The 22515-nt window shown below is 41.0% G+C and overlaps 1 protein-coding gene across 2 annotated transcripts in view; it reads left to right on the plus strand.

Annotated features, from left to right (window-relative positions):
* LOC109915808 (V-type proton ATPase subunit C 1-A-like) overlaps window positions 1–22515 on the plus strand; it is a 91975-nt gene that overhangs the window by 68832 nt on the left and 628 nt on the right. For both annotated transcript variants that reach the window (XM_048596437.1, XM_048596438.1), the window contains exons 11-12: window positions 3315–3412; window positions 9278–9407. In XM_048596437.1, the coding sequence (XP_048452394.1) occupies window positions 3315–3412; window positions 9278–9407 (228 nt within the window). The remainder of the gene's footprint in view (window positions 1–3314; window positions 3413–9277; window positions 9408–22515) is intronic.

Consider the following 22515-nt stretch of genomic DNA (forward strand, 5'->3'; position numbering starts at 1 on the left):
ACCTTTCTCCCCCACACAATATTCACTAATTTTCACTTCACATTCCTACAACTAAGTGTTCAGATAATCCTGCAAATTGTAATTGTTCCAGTGCTGCGGCACTTTGGCTAGGCCAGTGGTGGCATGCTTTGATGTCAAACAAGATATAACTTAGCAAGCAACATTAAGAGGGTCAAAGAACACAATGAACATGAATTGTTCATGCACATACAAGCCAATTAGGGTGTGAGAGTATCGACTTCTATTCAACATTGATGGTCCAACTTGAAAGAAATAGAAGAAACATTCACCACTTACTTCTCTGTTTTACAAGTTGGAAATGTAATCACAAATTTGACTTTTGCAAAATTTTGAAATATAATATTTGCTGATTGAACACTCAGCTATAAGGTGGCTTCAGTAAGTAACTTAAATATAAGAGAGACATATAAGCTTACTTCAGTTTGTGTTACATTTTCTGTAAAAATTAAATGGCTATATTTTCTATTCCCTAAATAGTCATGGGGGCAGGGGGCAGGGGGATATTTGGTGTGGCATCTCGTCATGTCAAGCCTCTTTTCTGCTGGTTTTCTGCAATCTGTCACAACAATTCTTGTATCCGCATCCTCCCAGACATCAGAACAGGAGGCATGATTGACAAGTTAACTTTGTGTCAGAATCTCTGTTAACTCCATCCGATTTTCCATGCTGCGCCACACACTTGGATGAAGCTTCCAAGGTCCCGAACGTGACCTCAGTGGAGCAGTAATATTTATAATTATTTTAATTTAACTGTTTGGACATGTTATGAAACACCTTCAAGGCTATTGGAACATGAAACTAGATCTCCTGGCCCAGAGTTAGGGACACTACCACTCTGCCACAAGACTCTTAAAAAGCTTATTTTTCCATGGTAATCAATTGCCATTTTAAAACAGGAACTTCACATTTGGATTGTTTTAAGAGGTTTTTCTAATCTTCAGTTAGCACAGCAACATTACTTGCACTGCATCTTTATGCCACAATGATAACCCTCCTGTGTCTGGTGAGATGAGCCCACTAGTTTTGCTAGAAGATGGCACAGGAATCTGGCCAAAATATGGTAAAAACCATTGGTTTCAGTAATTTGGGAGAGCAGTCAAGGCCACATGCATTTAGTTCCTACCAGCCCTCAATCTAGCCCTGAACTTCCTCCGGGGGTGAGGGGGGGTGTCATCATCAGTCTTGCTCATTTCTTTATTGTCGTAAGGTGGTTGTCACTGGCAAGGCCAGCATTTGTTTCCCATCTCTAATTCCCCTTGAACTGAGCGGCTTGCTCTGCCAATTCAGAGGGAGATTAATAGCCAGCCACATTGTTGTGGATCATGAGTCATATGTCACTCAGACCTCAGAGGCAGATTTCCTTCCCAAAAGAACACCGATGGCTTTTCACAACAATTGATAATAGTTTCCTGGTCTGATTACTGATGCTGATACAATTCTATTAACTGCTGTGCTGGGTATCAACCTCATGTCCCCATGACATGGGGACTTTGGATCATTAACTCAATGACATTACCTCAGTGATTTCAACTTTTCCGAGCTCCTAATTAGTTGATTGTTCCTTTGTTGACAGGTTGGAAATTGTTCCCTTCTTTGTGGCCTCCCAAATCAAATCATCGTCTTTCTCTCTTTTTCCCAACAGTGCAGCCTCCCTCTCTCTTCCCACCCTCTGAAGCCTCTCTCTCTTTCTCTCACACCCCATAAAACCTCCCTTTCTGTTCTCCTATCCTCCCTTGCAATTTTCCTCTTTCCCAACCCTGCACACAGTGTCTCTTTCTTTCTTTCTTACATTCATCTCCTTTGGGGGCATTCCACCCCCACCCACCCACCTTGCAGTCTCCCAGTCTCCCACCACCTCATTGCAGCCTTCCGCAGCTCCTTTTTGAGCTTCCTTATCCAATCCACCCAATCTTGCAGTCTTCTGTCTTGCTCAAACCACTGTAACCTCACTGTCCCACCCCCTTTCACTGTCCATCCCTTTCAATTTTCTTCCCTTCAAAGCCCCTGAACCCAAGGAGGCCACAACTGTCTTTTTTCCCCCTCCGTGGCTTTGATAAAATCACTGCTTCAGACCCCACCTCCCCCACCCTCAATAGAACGACTGCTGGATACCAGATCTTGGCCCCCATTCCCTCTGCTCCTGGCAGCTCCACCTCCTGTCACCAGAAGGGGTTATCAGCAACAAGTGTAGGACAGAAAACCAGCCTATGATTGGAGAAGGCAGCTCAACACTCCCATTCAACTGTTGGGGGACAACTTTTCTTTGATGAGTTATTTCTGTGAATGAATTTACATGGGTGATTTGGGGACTTTCAATTTGCCTGCAGCCCACATGTGTTCTGAATGCTGACACACAAGCAGCGTCATTGAGAGTATGGAATATGCAACTGGGATGACATTACAGCAAGTAATTCAGAAAGCTAATGGAATGTTATCATTTATTGTGAGGAGAATTGAATAAAACAAAAGGGAGGTTATGCTCCAATTACGTTGGTGAGATTTCATCTGTAGTATTGTGCACAGTTTTGGTCACCTTATTTGAAATAGGATTGCTTAAGGCCATTGTTTAACATGTTGCTCTCTGCCAGCCTTGACCTTTTCAAGACGGATGTCCTGGGCCAAGGACAGAAATCATAGTAATTAGAGTAATTACTAATCAGGTTTTTAGACAAATCATTTCCAACTAGCCTTGATAACTGGAACCTCTCCATATACAAATTGTCCAGCAGTGAGGTATTTTTATCTCTCCTGATTGGGATGAGTGACTACAACCAGCAGGTAGTCATAGTGCACCTCTCAAGTAGCTTGACCTGCTTATTTAATTCCTCTCTTCCAAATATATTGATTGGGGTGAATTGCTGAACCTGCTGGTACAATAACAGTGTTATTGTTTTGATACTTAGAAGAACAGATTTTATAGCAGAACAAAATTATGCAGAAATAATCTTAAATCTGTGAATGAATCTATTTAGTAGGCCTTTCCAACTTTTTCTTTTTGACATGCTACCTTTCATCACCTTTCCCCTTATCCCCACCCATCATAAAAAAATGCACAAAAAAAAATCATTATGAATCTCCACCCTTTGTGCCCAGTGAACTGATCAACATGGGGCATTAGGGACATAACATCATCCTCGACAGGTTGAAGTAGGAATAACTAAAATTCCTTAGTCAAAGCTAGCACATAAATATCAAAAAGCAATTGTGACAAATATGTATGCATTTATCTCAGATAAAACCAAAATGTGCTGACAAAAATACATTGTTTAATTTTATATTATTTTAATTCCCAGGGTCCTTTGCTGCGTTGGCTAAAAGTTAATTTTAGCGAAGCATATATTGCCTGGATTCACATAAAAGCTTTAAGAGTTTTTGTTGAATCTGTCCTTAGGTATGTAACATTTGTTTTATCTGTACAAATCACTGAAAGTACTTCCGTTTAGACAATATAACCACAGTTGATAAATTACCTGCACTATTCATTTGTTATTGAACAATTGTTTATTCAGTGTCAGTTCCAGAGCCCACAGAGTGTTGGTTTCTAAATTGTTGTGAAGTGGAAGTTGAGTCTGAATGCCTCAGCAGTGAGGATATTCATGAGATTCATTGCCTGTACTTTTCTAGCGTAATTGCTTGTAAATTGCACAGTTCATTTCAATATAATGCTGATATATAATGTACATTGCTACCCCACATACTAAACTTGCATTGCCAAAGAGATTGCTGTTTATTCACCACAGCCCATTGTCTAATAAAATTTTCAGCAACTTACCCATTTAAGACAACAAGAAAGAAAAGCAGTGCATATAATTCAGGTAACATGCATTGTGCACCATTAGTGTTCTGCTTTGCATCTTTGTGGATCTACCATACTCAGAGAAAATGTGAAAGGGCACAGTAACAAGACACTTGGAAAATCATAGTATGATTAGGCATGGTCAGTACTCATTTATGAAAAGGAAGTAGTGATCATTAAATCTAATAGAGACTTTTGAGTGTATAACTAACAAGATAGATAAGCGGGAACCAGTCGATATATTGTATCTGCATTTTCAGAAGACATTCAATAACAAATATAGCCCCCACAACTTGCTCCTGTTTATGACTAAAAGTGACAGAGTAATTTACACTGATGAATGATGCATTTGTGACCTCTGTACTATATCAATGGATGGCAAACTAACAGATGCTGCAGATTTCAATAAGAGTATCTGGAAGAGACTTAAAACATAAATACTATGGACAAAGTGGCTTTTAAAGCTGCTACTGTGTTGTGCACATGTTACATGCAACATGAAGGCTATCCTGAAAGAGACATCAATGCTCTGTTACTGCCTGTCTGATAAATCCTCAGCCTTCTTTCTGTTATTCCAACAGCTGTGTCTAAGAACATAAGGATTAGGCTGTAGGGCCCATCAGGTTTGCTACATTAAGATCATGGTTGGACTTGTACATCAAAGCTTTCTAGCCATGTCCACATCCCTCAATTACCTTAAGCACCAAAAATCTGTAAAGCTCATATCTGAATGTGTTCATCAACCGAGTGTTTCACAGCAAAGACACTTCCTTCTTACCTTAGTCCCAAATGAACTAGGATATTGGCTGATAGCAGCAATGAAGACCTGGACCGGGAAAGGTAAGTGAATTGTTTTTGAGGAGGATTGTGGGATGGGGGGGGAGGTGTCATGGGAATAGGATGTCGGGGCAGAGTTGGTTTGATGCAAAGTAGTGGGGTGGTTTTCAGTGGCCATACTCCACTCCCAACCGTGCCCCCATTCCCCCAACCTAGGGGTCAGGCCACCCTGTTTTCCCAGTCAGAAAGGCTGCCACTCTTCATTGCTACAATGGAACCAGGTTAATTGGGTTGGTTGTTTTGGGTGTTGTTGATTCACCACCAGAGGACCTTAATTGATGATGGGTCTAGAAAGTTGACCAGGAGTCTTCCAACGTCAACTTGCACAATTGTTTAAAACCGAAAGGACTGCAGATGCTATAAATCCGAAACAAGAAATTGCTGGAAAAGCTCAGCAAGTCTGGCAGCATTTGTGGAGAGCAATCAGTGTTAACGTTTCAGGACCCTTCCTCAGAACTGCACAATTATTTGCCCTTCTCACCACCTTTCTCATTACTTCTAGGGGCAGGAAAATTCTGTCCTATATCTTCTTTCCCATTGGCTTACAGCTATCCAAATCATATATATTTATCTACAACAGCTTTTACAAGATGCATGCTATAGATCAATGAGAAATATCCTTTATAGAATCTTTCTGTGTTTAGCTGTTTGCAGCTCATGATTAATCTTTGGACAGTGGGAGTTGACATACAATTAAACTTATGAAATCATCTTGGAAATTCCTCTCCCATGATTATTTAAGCCAAAAGATACTGGCAGTGTAGATAAGATGGCACTCCTATTTCTGAGATTTTGTCTGGCAAAAAAAGGCTATTTGGCCCTTGAACCTGCTCCACCATGCAATAAGATTGTCGCTGATCAGATCCTGCCTCCCTTTCATTCCCTTGCTTATCAAGAATCTATCCATCTCTGCGTAAAAAATATTCAAAAACCCTTATGAGGAAAAGAGTTCCAAAAGACTCATGACCCTCTGTGAGAAAAGAAATTCTCTTCATCTCTGTTTTAAATGGTTGACTCCTTATTAACAGTCACCTCTAGTTTTAGATTCTCTCACATGAGGGAACATTTTTTCCATATCGACTGTGTCAAGATCCCTCAGGATCTCAATTCAGTCAAGCTGCCATTTATTCTGCTATACTCCAGTGGATACAAGTCTAGACTGTCCAACTTTTTGTTATAAAATAATTCATCCATTCCAGATATTAGTCTAGTAATCCTTCTCTGAATTGCTTCCAATTTATTTACGTCCTTCCTTAAACAAGAAACCAATACTGTACACAGTACTCCAGATGTTGTCTCACCAATCCCCTGTATAACTGAAGCTGACCAACCACCTTCAGTGACTATGCACATATTTATGTCTGCTTTTCCACCCCCTTTAAAATTGTACCTTCCATCTTATATCCTCTCTCATCATTCTTTCTACCAAACTGAATCATTTTAATAATTCTGCATTGAATTTCATCTGCACTTTTCACTCATTCCACCAACCTGCCTAAATCCTTACACTATTCTCCTTGCAATTCACATTGCTTTCAAGATTTCTATCATCTGCTATTTTTAAAATTGTGTCCTGTGCACCAAGATCTAAGTCATCAACATAAATCAAGAACAAGAATCCTAACATCAAGCCATGGAGAACGCCACTAAAAGCCTTCCTCTAACAAAAAAAAGTCCATTAATCATCACTGTCTTGTTTCTTTCCATTCATCGAATTTTGTATTCATGTTTCTTTATTTCAGACACTCTAACTTCATTCACATGTCTGTTGACTGGCAGTTTATTTAATGTCTTCTGAAAGTCAACATGCACTACATCAACTGCATTACCGTTACCATCCCTTTCTGTTATCTGATCATAAAATTCCAGCCAAGTATTTCTTTTCTGTTAATAAATCCATGTTTATTTTCCTTATGTAATCACATTTGCCTAAATGACTAATAATATTGTTCAGGATTATTGTGTATAGAAGCTTCCCCCATCAATGTTGATCTGATTAGCCTATAGTTGTTGGGTTTATTTTTACGCACTTTTTGAACAAGGGTGTAACATTTGCAATTCTCAGCTTTTCTGGCACCACCACTGAGTCAAAGCAAGACTGACAACAAATTATAGCCAGTGCCTTCACAGTTTCCACTCCCACTTCTCTCTGCATTGTTGGATGCATTTCATTCATTCAGGGGTGTCTTAGCAACTTTAACTACAGCAGCCTATAAGATACCATCCCCTTATCAATTTTAAGTCCTCAGGAATGTGAATTATCTCTTCTTCCACAGTGACCTGCACAACAACTTCTTCCTTGGTAAAGACAGATGCAAAGTATTTATTTAGTTGCTCAGCTATGCCATCTTTAGCCACATGTTGTAAACCTAAACAACCCCATTATCCCTCTTATCATTCTTTCATGTGCCTGAAGATAACTTTGGGATTTCCTTCCATATTGACTGCCTGTGTTTTTTCATACTCTATTTATTTCTCTTATTTGTTTTTTCACCTTCCCAGTAAACCTACATTCAGCCTGGTTCTCAGTTTTGTTACTCACCTGACCTTTGTCATAAGCACACTTTTTCTTCTTCATCTTAAAGTCCTTGCCCTCCTTCATCCAAAAAACTCTAGACTTATTTACCCCATCTTTTCCCCTTCATGGGAATTTGCCTTGACTATGCTTGTCCTCAAAAGGCAACTCCTTGTTCCCTTACCAATATGCCAGCCAATGTTTGATTCCAATCTATCTAGCCTAGATCCATTCTTACCCCTTTGAAGGTGGCTTTCCCTCGGTTAATTATTCTTATTGTGGATTGTTCCTTGTCCTTTTCAATAGAAACGTAAAACTTATAATCCAATAATGATTGTCCTCTACATGTTCTCTTACAGACATTTGATCCACTTGACTAACATCATTCCTAAGAACTTGGTCTTCCTTTCCCATTGTAGTAGAAACCTACTGCAGTAAAAAAAAAATCTCCGAGGTATTTCTTGCCCTTCTCTGCCCTTTACACTATTACTAATTGAGTCTATATTCAAGTAATTAAAGTCCCCCATTATAACTACTTTATAATTCTTGCACCTCTCTTTAATTTCCCTGGAAATATCTTCCTGCATGTTCTCATTAGTTGACTACTTATAGACTACACAAACAAAGTTATTGCATCTTTTTGTTTCTTAGTTTTGGTCAGGGACATTCTCTGTCTTCAGCATTGAAACGTTCTCATGAATCAATACTTCCATAATTCCCTTTCCTTCATTCCTATGCTTCCTTATATTTAGGAATATTTAACAACCTACTCTGTCCTTCTTTGAGCCAGGTCCTCTTCATAGTCACAATATAATATTTCCAAGTGGTAATCTGTGCCTATAATGCACCAATCTTATTTACCACACTCTGTATTCAAATACATGCACAGTAACACTATTATAAACTTTGTTACTTTCTCCCTTACTCTGAAACCCCACCTGATAACATTCTATTTCCTGCTTTAGTGCTCTCTCTCTCTGTCTCTCTCTGATTCTCAGTGTTCTATGCACCTTAGCTTTTCCATATGATAGTACCATCACATTCATGCTCTGTTGGTTTAACCCCTCAGCAGTAGCATTAGCAAATTTCCCCACAAGGAAATTGATCCCAGTTCTGTTTAGGTGCAAATCCATCTGGCCTGCATAGGTTTCATCTGCCCTAGAACTGGTCCCAAAGTCCCAGGAATTTTAAGCCCTTCATCCTGCACTAACTTTGCAGTCACACATTCATCATCTTATTATAAACTTGCATGTAGTACTCAGAGTAATCCAGATATTATTACCACTGAGGTCCTGTAAAGTAATGGCCTACTCATTTTCTTAAATTCTAATTGCAGGATTATATCCACATTCTGCCCTTAGCATTGTTACTAATATGGACCACGACTGCTTGCTCCTCCCCCTCCACCTGAGCATGCTTATTAGACGTTCAGTGATATTCTCTGCCTTCGTGCCAAAGAGGCACATCATCCACAATTAACATCTGTGGCTGCAGAAACACCTATCTATTCCTTTATTGAATAATGTCATTATTACTCTTCAGTTCTTTCTTGTGCCCTCCTTGGCTCTGGCAACACTCCCCAGATGAACCATCATTCTCAACAGCAGTTAAATGCAGGTTGGACTCAGCCTGTTTCTTCTTGACTATCTCTTCACTCTCTGCCTGCATTAAGCTAGAGGGTGACCACATCCATAAAAGTGTTATCCACAAAACTCTCAGTTTGCACATGCGACACAGTAATGTGAGCTTCTGTTCAGACTCCAAAACCTGAACAATAAAAACAGAAGTTGCTGAAAATACCAAAGAGATCAGGCAGCATCTGTGGAGAGAGTGGTGGGGGGAATGGGGGAAAGGATAAAGTGAACATAGTTGGGTTGAAAATGATAAGCAGACTCAACTTCACATTCTTTTTTAAATTCGAAATGTCTGAAATTATTTTAAATTTTGTACAATTAATGTGCCGATGATTTTGAGCTATTCAAGACTTGTTTGAAAATATATGAACGCTTCAACTATTCTTTACAACCTAATTATGCATGATACTAGATAAACAAATACAATTAATGATAAATTGATCGATTATTCTATTAACATTGCAACTTTTCCAGATATGGGCTTCCTGTTAACTTCCAGGCCATGCTTCTACAACCAAATAAAAAAACCATGAAGCGACTACGAGATGTGCTAAATGCACTTTTTAAACACCTAGATGAAGTTGCTGCAGCTAGCACCATTGATGTAAGTTGGTGCAATGATATGCACTTGTGATGTTGTTATTTCACTGAAACTGCTTGTTTTACTGAAAAGACTAAGAATTCAAGCCCTAATCAGTGCCTTCTATTCATCATGTTCTCCAACCATTCTTATTTCCCTGTCCAGCTTCTCCCAACTCCTTTGAATGTAAAGGAGACCAGGCACTGGTAAAGCTTTACATCAGGATGACCCTGCCTGTTGGGATGTGTTTTTGTAAGTTTATGTGGGAATCAACTGAAAAGCATCCCTGGCCCCAATGTTAGTTCAGCCCCTCAAACCTGGATCAGACCAGACTTTAGTAAGGCCACCACAATGGTTAATGTTGTTCAGTTGGCAGCTGTGTCATCGTACAAACAAAATTAGCCCCAAAGAGACCTTTCATACATCCTCTTCTCACCCATTTTTGGAGATAGTCTGCATAGCAGCTGAGTGGGTTTAGCTTGAGTACAATTTGGTTCATCTTTTGTTCTCTATGTTTGTGTTGTGTTGCTATTTCTATACCATAAAAAAAGAATTTTCTGAGGTGGAAATGGATTTTGTAGCTCATTGAAACTGTCCCATCTACTAACATGATGCTTCAGCATTGGTATCTATTTGAATGCCCTGAGATTTCTGTCCCTACCATTCTGCTTGGCAGATGATTCCACACATTTATCATTGTTTGAGTAATGCAGTTATTCCTAACATCTATTTTTTAACATTCTTTTGACTTTTTAAAATTGCATACTTTGGTCCGCTTAAGCTCTAGGTAATACGGTCTTCAACATCTTCCATGCTTGTATACAAAAATGGATATATTTAAAAATAACTTATAGCAAAAGTCAATGGGCTGAAGGGTCTTCAATCGTCATGACTCTTCCTTACTTTAGAAAATGAATCACATTGTACAGCATTGTCATTTGTCATTGGATATGGATGTCACTAGCAAGGCTAGCATTTGTTGGCCATCCTTAAATTCCCGAAATGGGATTTGAATTTATGGCTCCTGATTCTGGACATCTGGAATACTAATACTGTAAGTTAGCACTGTGTGACTGCCTTCCCATGATAATCAACCAATGAATTAATTAGATTACACTTAGAAGGTATTTAGTTACTTAATTGATTGTTGTTTCAAATACCTATCCTCCTTGTGGAAGGAGGAGATAAAGATAGATTTAAATTGGATTATTTTCTTAGGTGCTACGCAGTCACATAAGGATTCAAGGTGCACACAAATAGTAGTGCTCCAGTGAGAACCAAGCTACCCCAGGGATCATAATAGAACACATCACCGGCATCCTCAAACACTCTTTCCATTGCCAGGAGTGCAGTGGAGAACCTTGCAGTACTCAGCTGAATAGAGAGTAGTAAGTGACATGGTGTGGTCATTCTTAATTAACAGCCTTTGCCATGACCAATCAGAGTAAAAGCTAAGGAGAAGGAGATGCTGTAACAGGAATGGAGGAACAGGAAAAGAAAGGGAGGCTACAGTGCTGACTGCCCTTCCTGTCCAGCTTCTACAGGATCAAACTAGTTAGACTAATAACCTCAAGCCCACCTTCCTATTCACTAACAACCCCGCACTCACTATATTTTAAAGAGTGTCAGCCACGGCTAAGTTGGTACCAAAATTAAGTTTATCCATTGTCTGCAACCTTCTAGCCGGGTTTACCCTTCATTCTTTTAGAATCATAGAAACCCTACAGTGCAGATAGAGGCCATTCAGCCCATCAAATCTACGTCCCCCAAATTCCCAATCTGCCCCCAAAACCCGACATTTCTCATGGTTAACTCACTAGCCTACACATTCCTGGACACTATGAGCAAGTTATCATGGGCAATTCACCTAACCTGCACATCTTTGGGCTGTGGAAAGAAACCAGAGCACCTGGTGGAAACCTTGACAGACATGGGGAGAATGTGCAAACACTGCAGACAGTCAGCCAAGACTGGAATCAAACCCAGGTTGCTGGATCTGTGAGGCAAAAGTGCTAACCACTGTGCCATCATGCCACCCTGTTCCCAGATGCCAACCTGGTGAGCTTACAACACAGGATTACAACTATCTGTGTGCCAAACAGTGGAGAAGCATTCAATAGGCAGGGCAAAGTGATCCCACAACCACAGATCAGGTCTAAACTCTGCATTTCTGCCACATCCAGCTACGAATCATGGTGGACAACTAAAAAACTAATTGTAATAGGCAGAGGGGACGTTACAGATGTCACCATCCTCAATGATGGCAGAGCTCAACATATTAGTGCAAACGAGAAAGCTGAAGTATTTGCAATCATTTTTGGCCAGAAGTGCCAGCAAATGATCTATCTTGTCTTCCTCCTGATGTCCCCCGCATCACAGATGCTACTGTTCAGCCAATTTGAATCACTTCATGCTATATCAATAAGTGGTTCAAGGTATAGAATATTGCAAAGGCCCTGTCAGGGCCCTATGATAGGTGCTGACAACGTCTGACAACAGTACTGAAGGCTTCATCTCTAGAACTAGCAGCCAATTACAGCTGGCATTTATCTGGCAATGTGAAAAATTGCCTAGGTATGTCTGTCCACAAAAAGCAGGACAAATGCAGTCTGGTTAATTAACATTCCTTTGGTTTCCTCTTGATTGTCTGGAAGGTTTTGTCAAGTGTGCTAACAAACAGCACTTATTCAGCAATAACCTACTCACTGATGTTAACGTTAGGTCCTGCCTGTCCACTTGGCTCATGACCCCAATATAGTCTTGTCCAAGTAGTGGCAGAAGGACTGAACTCAGAGTGAGGTGACAGTTACTGCCTTTGACATCACATGACTGCATGTGGCATCATGGAGCTCTGGAAAAGTAGAGACAATAACCGGCTTGGAGTTATACGTAGCACAAAAGAAGATGTTGTGGTTGTTAGAGACCAGTCATCTCAGTTCCAGGACATCCCTGCAGCAGTTTCTCAGGTGTTCCAAGTTCAACTATCTTCAGCTACTTCATCAATGACCTTCTGTTCATCATTAGGCCAGAAATGGGTTTGTTGGTGATTGCACAGGGTTTAGTGCCATTCACAGCTCTTCAGATACTGAAGCAGCCCATACCCATGTCCAGGAAAACTTAGACAAAATTCAAGACTTGGCTGATAAATAGCAAGTAATATTGACTCCACACAAGCGCCAGGCAATGATCATCTCCAATGAGAAAGAATCTAATAATCTCACTTTGACATTCAATGGCATTTTCATTGCTGAATACTTCAGTATCCACATCTTGGGGTCTACATTGACCAGTTATAGAGCAACTAGACCAGCAATATGAATACAATAGCCATACCAGCAGGTCAGAGACTCAGAATACTGAAGTGAGTAACTCATCTTTTGACTCTCCAAAGTCTGACCATCATCTATAAGGCACAAGACAGGACTGTGAATAAAAACTGTCCACCTGCTTGGCTGATCCAGGTTCAGCAACACTCAAGATTACTTCAGGAAAAAGCTATATGCTTCATCATCACCCAATTCACCAACTTATGCATCCACTCCCTCCCTCCACCTCTGACACACAGTAGTAGCAATGGTACCATTCTGAAGATGCACTGCAGCAAATTACCTAGGCTCCTTCCATGGCACCTGTGACCTCTGCCACCTCGAAGGACATGGGCAGCAAATGTATGACTACATCACCATCCGCAAATTCCTTTCAAGCTATACACCATTTTGACTTGGAACTAAATTACCATACCTTCAATGTGATTGGATTGCAATACTGGAATTCCCTTCCTAACGGCACTGTGGAGATACTGGTACTAGAATAACTGCAGTGGTTCAAAAAGGCAACTCATCACCACCTTCTCAGGAGTAATTAGGAATAGGAAACTAATGTTGGCCTTGACACCTACGTCTCATGGGGAAAAGAAACTCACCTCTGAGTTTTAAGGCTGTGGGTTCAAGAATGAGGGGTAACATATTTAAGCCAGAGATGAGGATATTTCTCCTCTCAGAAGGTTGTGAATCTTTAGAATTCTATATTGTAGAGGTCTGTCAAGGCTGGGTCATTGAGCATATTCAAGGCTAAGATTGACAGATTTTTTTTAATCAGTAAGGAGTCAGGGATTATAGAGAAAGGGCAGGAAAGTAGAATTGAAGATTATCAGAGCAGCCATGATTTCATTGAATGGTGAAGTAGACATGATGGGCTGAAAGGCCTACTTCTGTTCCTATATCTTATGGCCTTATGGTCAAGCACCACTCCAACATGTGCAAAGGAATCTTGAAGTTTACAATCTAGTGCAGTAATGTAGTTGTGCTGCACTGTTAGAGGTGCCATCTTTTGGATGAGATATTAAACTATTTTGTAGCACAATAGTTAGCCTTCCAAAACCAGCTTTTTACTTAAGCAAATAGAGCAGCAAGATTTGCAAGAAAATTCGAATATCTGTTGGACATATATCGGCATTCCTTCGTCAGCAACAGCCGATTGCATTGTGGGAGCACCATCCCTACTAGGACTGCTGTGGCAAACTCAGCAGTTTGTTGGGATATCTATCAACAGGTGACAATTGTCAAGAACTGCAACTGGAGAAATCAAATGGATTCCAAAATAAAAACAGGGGGTGCAGAGGGACAAAGGACTCGTCAATTATGCTGGTGCTGCTTACAACCAATATAAAATAATTTAAAATACTTCATAGAATTTGTGAAATTCCTTACTTAGTTACAGTAATAGATCTAATATTTATTCTATATACTTACAACAAAAAGCCTGATGCAACATAGCCTACTGAAAATTAGATTTCTGTATGACAAGTTATTGTGTCCTTCGAGTCATTGAAGTTTACAGCAAATAAGGAAACAACTTGATTTGTCAGTTGTGTTACAGCAATCCAAAAACCAATCTCTGGAAGGAAACAGTTTCTGCCTCAGCAACTCTCTGTTCCAATAGTAATTTAAAGTCAAAAGCTTAGTTTTCTATGGCGCTTTTAAAAACAAACACTACATCAGTTGTAATTGTTACTATAGGGTTAAAATCTCACCATTATTATGGTAATTGTTACAGAGTAGTTGATATAAAACATTTGACTATCAGCAAACATCCAAGTACAAACTTGGCGGCAGGTTGGCTCAGTGATTAACACTGCTGTCTCACAGCACCAGGGACCTAGGTTCGATTCCACCCTCTGGTGATTGTCTGTGGGGAGTTTGCATATTCTCCCTGTGTCTGTGTGGGTTACCTCCAGATGCTCCAGTTTCTTCCACAGTACAAAGATGTGTGGGTTAAATGAATTGACCATGCTGAATTGCCCATAGTGTCCAGAGATGTGCAGGCTTGGCAGATTAGCCTTGGGAAATGCAGGGTTATAAGGATAGGTTAGTGGGGTAGGTCTGGGTGGGATGGTGTTTGAGGGTTGCTATGGACCAGATGGGCCAAATGGCCTGCTTCCACCATATGACGATTCTGTGAAACTCTGATAGGAAATGGATTTGTATTTCAATTTTATTGTATTTTTTAAAAGTAATTTGTCCAACTCTAAATGTTGCATATTTATTCAAGAATCAAGTGAGAGGACATGATATCAAAACAGATCACGGGCCGAATTTTGCAGGTGGCTTGTGTTCTTGATGGCAGGCTGACTTTTGGTTTGAGAACCCAGGGGTGACTGTAACACAAATGACAAATCAGATGTGACGGTTCTGGAGAGAACGTCTTAATTATCAATCAGAGATGGCAGCCAGGGTCCAATGTCAGGAGTTGTACTCAACATCGGCTACTAGAGCAAAAAGACCCTGCTGGGGGACCAGCAGCAGGAGTGGCAGCAATGCCATGAGGCACTTGCATTTGGAATGCAACAGTACACTATTTATGTTGCAATCTGGTTACTGTCCTTAACTGGTGAATTGAGAAGTTGCAGTCAAGCTGCTATCAACGGACATAGGGGCTTTTTCTGCATTTTTAAAGTTATCCAACTTGGGCCTTTTCACATATGAAACAACTTTTTCTTTAACAACACTTTGATCACAGTTAGGTACCAGCTATCAATGTTGGTCCAGTGTACTCCCTGAAAATACAATATGTAAAGCAACAGTAACTTCCTGTATTCAGCATTAAGTTATCCAGAGTTGTGCTAATGGTTAATTTTCCAAGACAAACGTTTATGAATTGAACTTTTGATTCCATGGGGGGGAAATACATGCCAACTGATAGCATTTAATGGAGAAATAATGGTGAGTCTAGGAGAGTGGGAAAAAAAATTAAGGGCACAATTTTCCACTCTCTTGTAGTTGGTGAGAAGGACAAATGGAAACTTGACCGCAGCAAATAAGTTTTGGGTGACAAGGTTCAATCCATTACCAATTAAGGCTTTTAAGTGATCATATAACAGCCACTTAGGACTTTAATTCACCACTGTGCCTTTCCAACAGGTGAGAAAACCCTGCCAATGTAGTTGCCTCTCTCTGGGAATAGTTGTGGGCAGGGATACTGGTTGGGAGTACTGAAAGCCACCACACTGCCCTTGCCTCTTGAAATAACTCCACAGAAGGTGGTATCCTGTCACCAAGTCACCTTTTATTTGCATGTGGAGAGTCCTTGACACTGATCCAGCTCCCTCAGAGCCAACTCTGAGTGAAGAGAACCTCTGACATTCCTGTTCTTATCTGTCAGCCAGGCTCCCTGATTGGAGCAGATTGACAGTCCCAATCAGGGAACTTATATTCTATGAGGTCCACCTGACCGAACTCATTACAATCGCTAAACCTCCAATTCTCTCTCCCCACAGTTCTCAACCTGACACACCTACAGTTATAATTTATTTTTTATTTAGAGATCCATCTGAATATTTTAATGACCACTGAGAAGCTGCCACTTGCATGCTGAAAAAGTGAAGGGTTTTGCTAAATATTGGTGTTTACTGTGAATCATTCTTTGCTTTGCTATTCTCACAACTAAGAATATGTCTCCTGTAAAGAGATAAAGCCGTCATACTCTTACCAGACCATTGGGCTGATCTCTCATTAGAGAGGTGATTGGTGGTGATTTAACCTTAAGGTCACCACACCTCAGGCAAGGGGATAGGTTGAGAAGGAGAGTCCTTCATGGTAACCTCAGCTGGTGTGGGAATTGAACCCACCCTGTTGGCATCACCTGTTATTCTTACTGAGATTAGTATGATACTCTCTACTGCTTAAGTGTTCAAAACTTTTAATTGGGCAGACCAATGTCTCGCTGAACACTTGATAATAGAACTAATCCAATATCATTAATGTAATATCATTCATATAAATTAAACCTATGTCAAATACTATGAGGAGCTTTGGAATTTTATATAAAAGGCTGCATATAAAGCAGGTTATTGTTGTAGACCATGGTCGAGCTTGTAATCAAGATGGGACTGTAGCCAAGGGTGAATTGAATCCTTATTTTGGTTGTGCAACAAAGCTTTATTTATAATAACCAATAACCGATGGTAAAATCAAATAGGCTGCTGAGGAAAGTAAATGTAAGGTCAGAAGTCACACAATGCCAGGTTGTGGTCCAGCAGGTTTATTTGAAATCACAAGCTTTCGGATTGCCAGATGAAGAAGCAGTGCTGTGGAAGCTTGTGCTTTCAAATAAACCTGTTGGACCATAGCCTGGTGTCGTGTGACTTCTGACTTGTCCACCTCAATCTAACACCAACACCTCCGCATCATGGCTACCGGTGAAAGTGATATAGCTAGACGTTGGTAAGGCCATATTTGGAGCACTGCATGCAGTTCTGGATGCCCTAGTATAAAAAAGGATATAATTAAACTAGAAAGTGTGCAGAAAATATTTACTAGGATGCTATCTGGACTGGAAGGTTAGGAGAGGCAGGATAGACTGGGTCTTTTTCCCTGGAGTGTAGGAGACTAGGGGTGACCTTGTAGGGGTCTATAAAATCATGCAAGACATAGATATGGTGGATAGCCAACAGCTTTTCTCCATGGTAGGGCAGTCTTAAACTAGAGAGACAGCTTTAAGGTGAGAGGGGAGAGATGCAAAAACGTTCAGAGGAGCAATTTTTCCACACAGCGCGTGGTGAGTGTCTGAAATGGGCTGCCAGAGGTAATGATGGAGGTGAGTACAATTTTGTCATTTAAGAAACATTTGGATAGGTACGTGGATGGGATAGGGTTGGAGGGATATGGACCAATACAGGCAAATGGGACTAGATTAATTGTTGAAACTGGGCAGCATAGACAAGTTGGGCCGAAGGGCCTAGTTACATGCTGTAAACCTCTATGACTCTAACCTGAATAATAGAAGATGAAGGAGTGAGCAAGAGTGAGCTTCTTCAATTGCGCCTCTCAAATCCACAACCTGTACCATCTGTAAGAACGTAGGCAGCAGGCACCAGATCATCATTACTGCTAGGTTCCTAACTTGGAACTATGTTGCTATGAATGAGAAAAAGGAAGCTGAGAATCCTTGGCCCAATTTACGTCATTGCCAGACTGAACAGGAGGTGTTATATGGTGCACACAGTAGCCTCAAGTTGCTCGCCAGTTCAACTAGTGCCAAAGGCCAATGAAAAGTTAAAAAGTACATTCCATCAGTTGTCTCAAAGAAAGGTGGATGGTGCCATTTTTGGAGGTGTAGACCATTGCCACAGTGGATGCAGTTTTCTCCAATTGACAGACATAGATGCTAGGTTTTGCGGAATTCAGGCTGCTGATCGTTAGATAGGCTAAGATTACAGAAACTGCTTACTTATGAATTCCCTTCCCCCATTCTACATTCCTTGCTTTTGTGCTTGGGGAGAAAGGAGGCTAATACTTAGCATATCTAGATCTCAAACTCACTGATTCTGTGGAAATGCAGGACCATTATATTCCTAATACATTTGAAGGAATGAAAACATTTCCAGCAGTACTGTGTTCCTACCAATAGGTGGTAAGGGAGTACTTTGTAAGTCTAACTGAAGTCTACTGTCAGAACCAGGCATGAGTAAAAATGGTTTCATTTTTCCCTTTACCGGAGAATTTATTTTATAATTTGTGTAATTATCACTTGTATTGTTTGTTTGTAAATTCCAAGCACTGGACAAATATTCAAGAATTCCAAGAGAATTTGGTATATGAAGTTCAAGAAATTGATCACTCTGAGGAACTTGATGTCAAGTCAATACAAATTTTATGAAGGGTCTTGCAGTCGATGCATATGTTCTCAGAATATTCTATTGCCTTAATTGTTTACAATTTGTTTACTTTTGTTAAGCTATTTATGTTTTGTTCTTATTACATTCATATTTGGGATGAACAGATTCAATGTTTTCATTTGAGAAGGTATTTGGGAAAACCTTGATGGCATCAACCAGAAACAAGAAAATCATGTGACCTTCAGATGCATTTTACCATTTATTTTGCTTGCTTTATAATGAATTAACAATATTCCACAGGTCCCACTTTTGAAACTGCAAATGCTTTATTGGCTGTTTAGTTAAATTATATGGTGGCTCCAGATATAGAAAAAACAAATAACCTTCTTGCCACTGAATTCTCTGTATACTCAGTTCCTTTTCTAGCTCTTGTCCTGTGATTAAATTGCCAATACGGTTCTTTCTCCCAAGAAAATCCTAAGCAGAGCTCTGGATTCTCTCATGATTTATTTAAACACATAAACCACAGATAAATTTTGCTGGGGTACAAAAGAAATAGCAAGGAACCATGATGACATGGTTTCCTGATGTATTCTTGCCACCAGGGAAGATTCCCAGTCACAGGAAGGGAGACAGTTCAGCCATGTCCTGAACAGAGGTGGGCATCTGGTTAAGCATGTGTAACATCCCAGTTTAGACCATAAGAAGTAGGAACAGGAATAGGCTGTTTGGTCCCTCGTGCCTGCTCCGCCATTCTATAGGATCATAGCTGATCTGACATACCTCACGTCCACTTTCCAGCCCCTTCCCTGTAACCCTACTGATCAAGAATCTATCTATCTCAGCCTTAAACATACACAAAGACTCACACCCTTCTGAGAAAAGAATTTCCTCCTTATCTTAGTCTTTAGCTCCCTTCTATTCTGAGACTCTTCCCATGAGGGAAAACATCACCTCAGCATTTACCCTGTCAAGTCCCTTAAGAAGCCTATATGTTTCAATGAGATCATCTCTCATTCTTCTAAACTCCAATGGGTAGAGTCCCAAGATGTTTAACATTTGGTCACAAGACAGTCTCCCCACACAGGAAAAGTTGTACTGTTGGGGGTGTGATATTTTTTCAGCAGGAGAGGCCCCAACACATTGGGAAGCAGTCAGGTCCATGGAGCCAGTCTCCCTGGTGCATTCTGGGACAGAATGGGGTTTGTGAATTGGGGAAAGCCATCTTAACTGGAAACTCCATGCCATAGAGAGGGGCTATGAGTGGGAAAGGCAGTCCCTGTACCTCCAATAAGCCATCTGGAAAAAAAAACAAAAGAACTGTGGATGCTGTAAATCAGGAACAAAAACAAAGTTGCTAGAAAAGCTCAGCAGGTCTGGTAGCATCTGTGAAGGAAAAAACAGAGTTAACGCCTCGGGTCTGGTGACCCTTCCTCAGAATTGAATCATATCACATTCCTCAGTGACTGCTTCTGCCTCAGACTCACCCCACGTGGATTCCAACTGAAGTTTCATCCCTCATGTTTTGAATCCTCCCAGGATCACAGATATCTCTGTAACGTTCAACGTTCCATGGGCAGCTGCTCTCGCTGCATCCTGAGATCCACACTCAGTGCCATGCAGCGTCACATGCATACTCTCGACCTCTCTCTCCGACAGCATCGCAACACACTGGCTCAGGGTTACACCACCCCGCAGTTCCACTTCATCTTCCGGCTCATTCGTCGTGCTAACAAGAAACTTTTTCTTTTCCTTTCAGGCATCAAGGCCCACAAGATGCAACAACTCAAAGATACCCACGACCCTCTGGAACCTTCCTCTCCTCCCCTTCCCTCTGACTCCATCCCTTCTCCCAACCCCCCAACCTCCTGTTGGGTATCCACCATCCCTCCTAACCTTCTGCTCTCCGATGCTGAATGTTCTGTACTCAGCGAAGGCCTCAGCTTTATCTCTCCGCGTCCCCACCTGAACGAATTTCGGGCACAACATGATGCCAAACTCTTCTTCCTGTCTTTGCCTCCGTGCTCATTTCTTTGGACAAGAGTCCTCGACCCTTCCATAGACCCTTTCGCTGAGTTCCAACGCTGTCCTCCACCTGGACCCCTTCCTCCGGCCTTTTACCTGAACTTGATCTGTTCATTGAGAACTGTTGACATGATATTAGTTGCCAAAAGAGTCACCAGACCCAAAACATTAACTCTGTTTTTTCCTTCACAGATGCTGCCAAACCTACTGAGCTTTTCCAGCAACTTCTGTTTTTGAGCCATCTGGAAGAGTCTGCCTGCCTGACATTTATGACTTTTTGTTTTATTCTTAAGTCTCCAAGTTTCCTCCCACAGTCCAAAGATGTGCAGGCTAGGTGGATTGGCCATGCTAAATTGCCTGTAGTGTTCAGGGATGAGTAGATTAGGTAGGTTATAGGGGGATGGGTCTGGGTGTGATGCTCTGAAGGTTAGTGTGGACTTGTTGGGCCGAAGGGCCTGTTTCCACACTACAGGGATTCTATAAAAGAGCTTCTATGTTTAGCTGTTGTGTTGATCACTTATATGGCTGCCAAGAGTTGAGAGCTGCCAATGCTCTTTGGTCCAGCAGCAATGGGAATCCACCTATCTTAGGAGGCTGCCTCTGTGAATCTCTCTGGGTTGATCCTGTTGATGGTATGTAAGTCCAGGATTTCACTTGGTCCCAAAGACAGCTCCAGAAATGGTGTTGAAATAACTAAATATGAAATTAAACAACCTACATGTTTTAGTAGACTGGCTGCTCAGTTGCAGATTATCTGTCCCTCATGTCTTATCCTCCCTGGTTCATGAATAAAAGTGATGAACCAAGAAGTCAGAAATGCAGGGATTTTTGATGCTGGCTCACATGCAAGCAAGAACTAGTGCCAATGGGTAGTGGAAGACTAGATTGGCGCAGTGGACCTTGGGAACTGCTCTCTGCTGATTCCTATTGGTAAACAAAAGGTTCTAGAGTGGATAGAAGATCTATGTGACACTCCCTTTGAGAAAATCAGCTCTGATCCAACTGAAGCAAGTTGGCAATCATTAAATTAGATATAATGCTGAACAATATGGCCAAAATAATAAGAATAAAAGGCAAAGGAGTCATGTTAAAAAAACTGTAGAGTGCCCTAGTGAGTCACCATATCTTCTGGTTACTGGAACACAAGATGATCTTCAGGCTGTTGGTGCAGTTCAGGACAGAGCCATGATCATTTCTTCAATCCCAGTGTTGAATTGGGGAATAATCATTTTAACCCAAGGGCTTCATTTCAATACAGCAGGCCTAACTCCCATCTCAGTTTAGTGTCAGTGATATGACATAATGATCAGTAAAGTAGGACAGCATAGTCAGGAGACGCAATTGGAAAGGATTGGAACCTGGGTCATGGGAGGTCCAAGGCTTTCTTGAAGGGTCCGAAGGAATACTGTAGCTTTTCGTTACCCATAAAAAAAACAATATACTTCAATTCCTGCAAATTGTTAGCCCTTTCTGGGCCAACATCGCATGGCAACATGTTTACTTGGCAGTGCTTGCCTGAGCACTGATTTTGCAATGCAAAGTTAAAACACTGTTGAAGTGTGATTGATGCCACAGCAGCCTGACTTTTAAATTTCCGTGATGCTTTTATCTGCCCGATCAAGGACTTCACTTGCTCCCTGAAGCATACCTATTAAAACAGCATGAGCACAGTTTGAGTATAGATCTGACAGTGCCATGGTGCTGAAAATTTGACCTCACTCCAACCCAACCCAGCCCTCTCCCCCCCCCCCCCCCCCAACTAAAAATCTTGTTTCTAAATGGTGCAGCGACTAGAATTGATCATGTGTTGTCAGGGGACTCGGTCATGAGGATAGACTAGAGAGACTTTAGCTTCATAGCCTTGAAAGAAGGTGACTGAAAGGTGACTTTATGGATGCACATAAAATAGTCATCTGCATGAGAAAGTTTGGATCTGGAATAATATATCAAACTAAACTGCAGCAATAGGACGTTTGTTCATAATTGTTAACA

Source organism: Rhincodon typus, chromosome 5 (genome assembly GCF_021869965.1).
Source record: "Rhincodon typus isolate 14 chromosome 5, sRhiTyp1.1, whole genome shotgun sequence".
NCBI classification, from domain to species: domain Eukaryota; kingdom Metazoa; phylum Chordata; class Chondrichthyes; order Orectolobiformes; family Rhincodontidae; genus Rhincodon; species Rhincodon typus.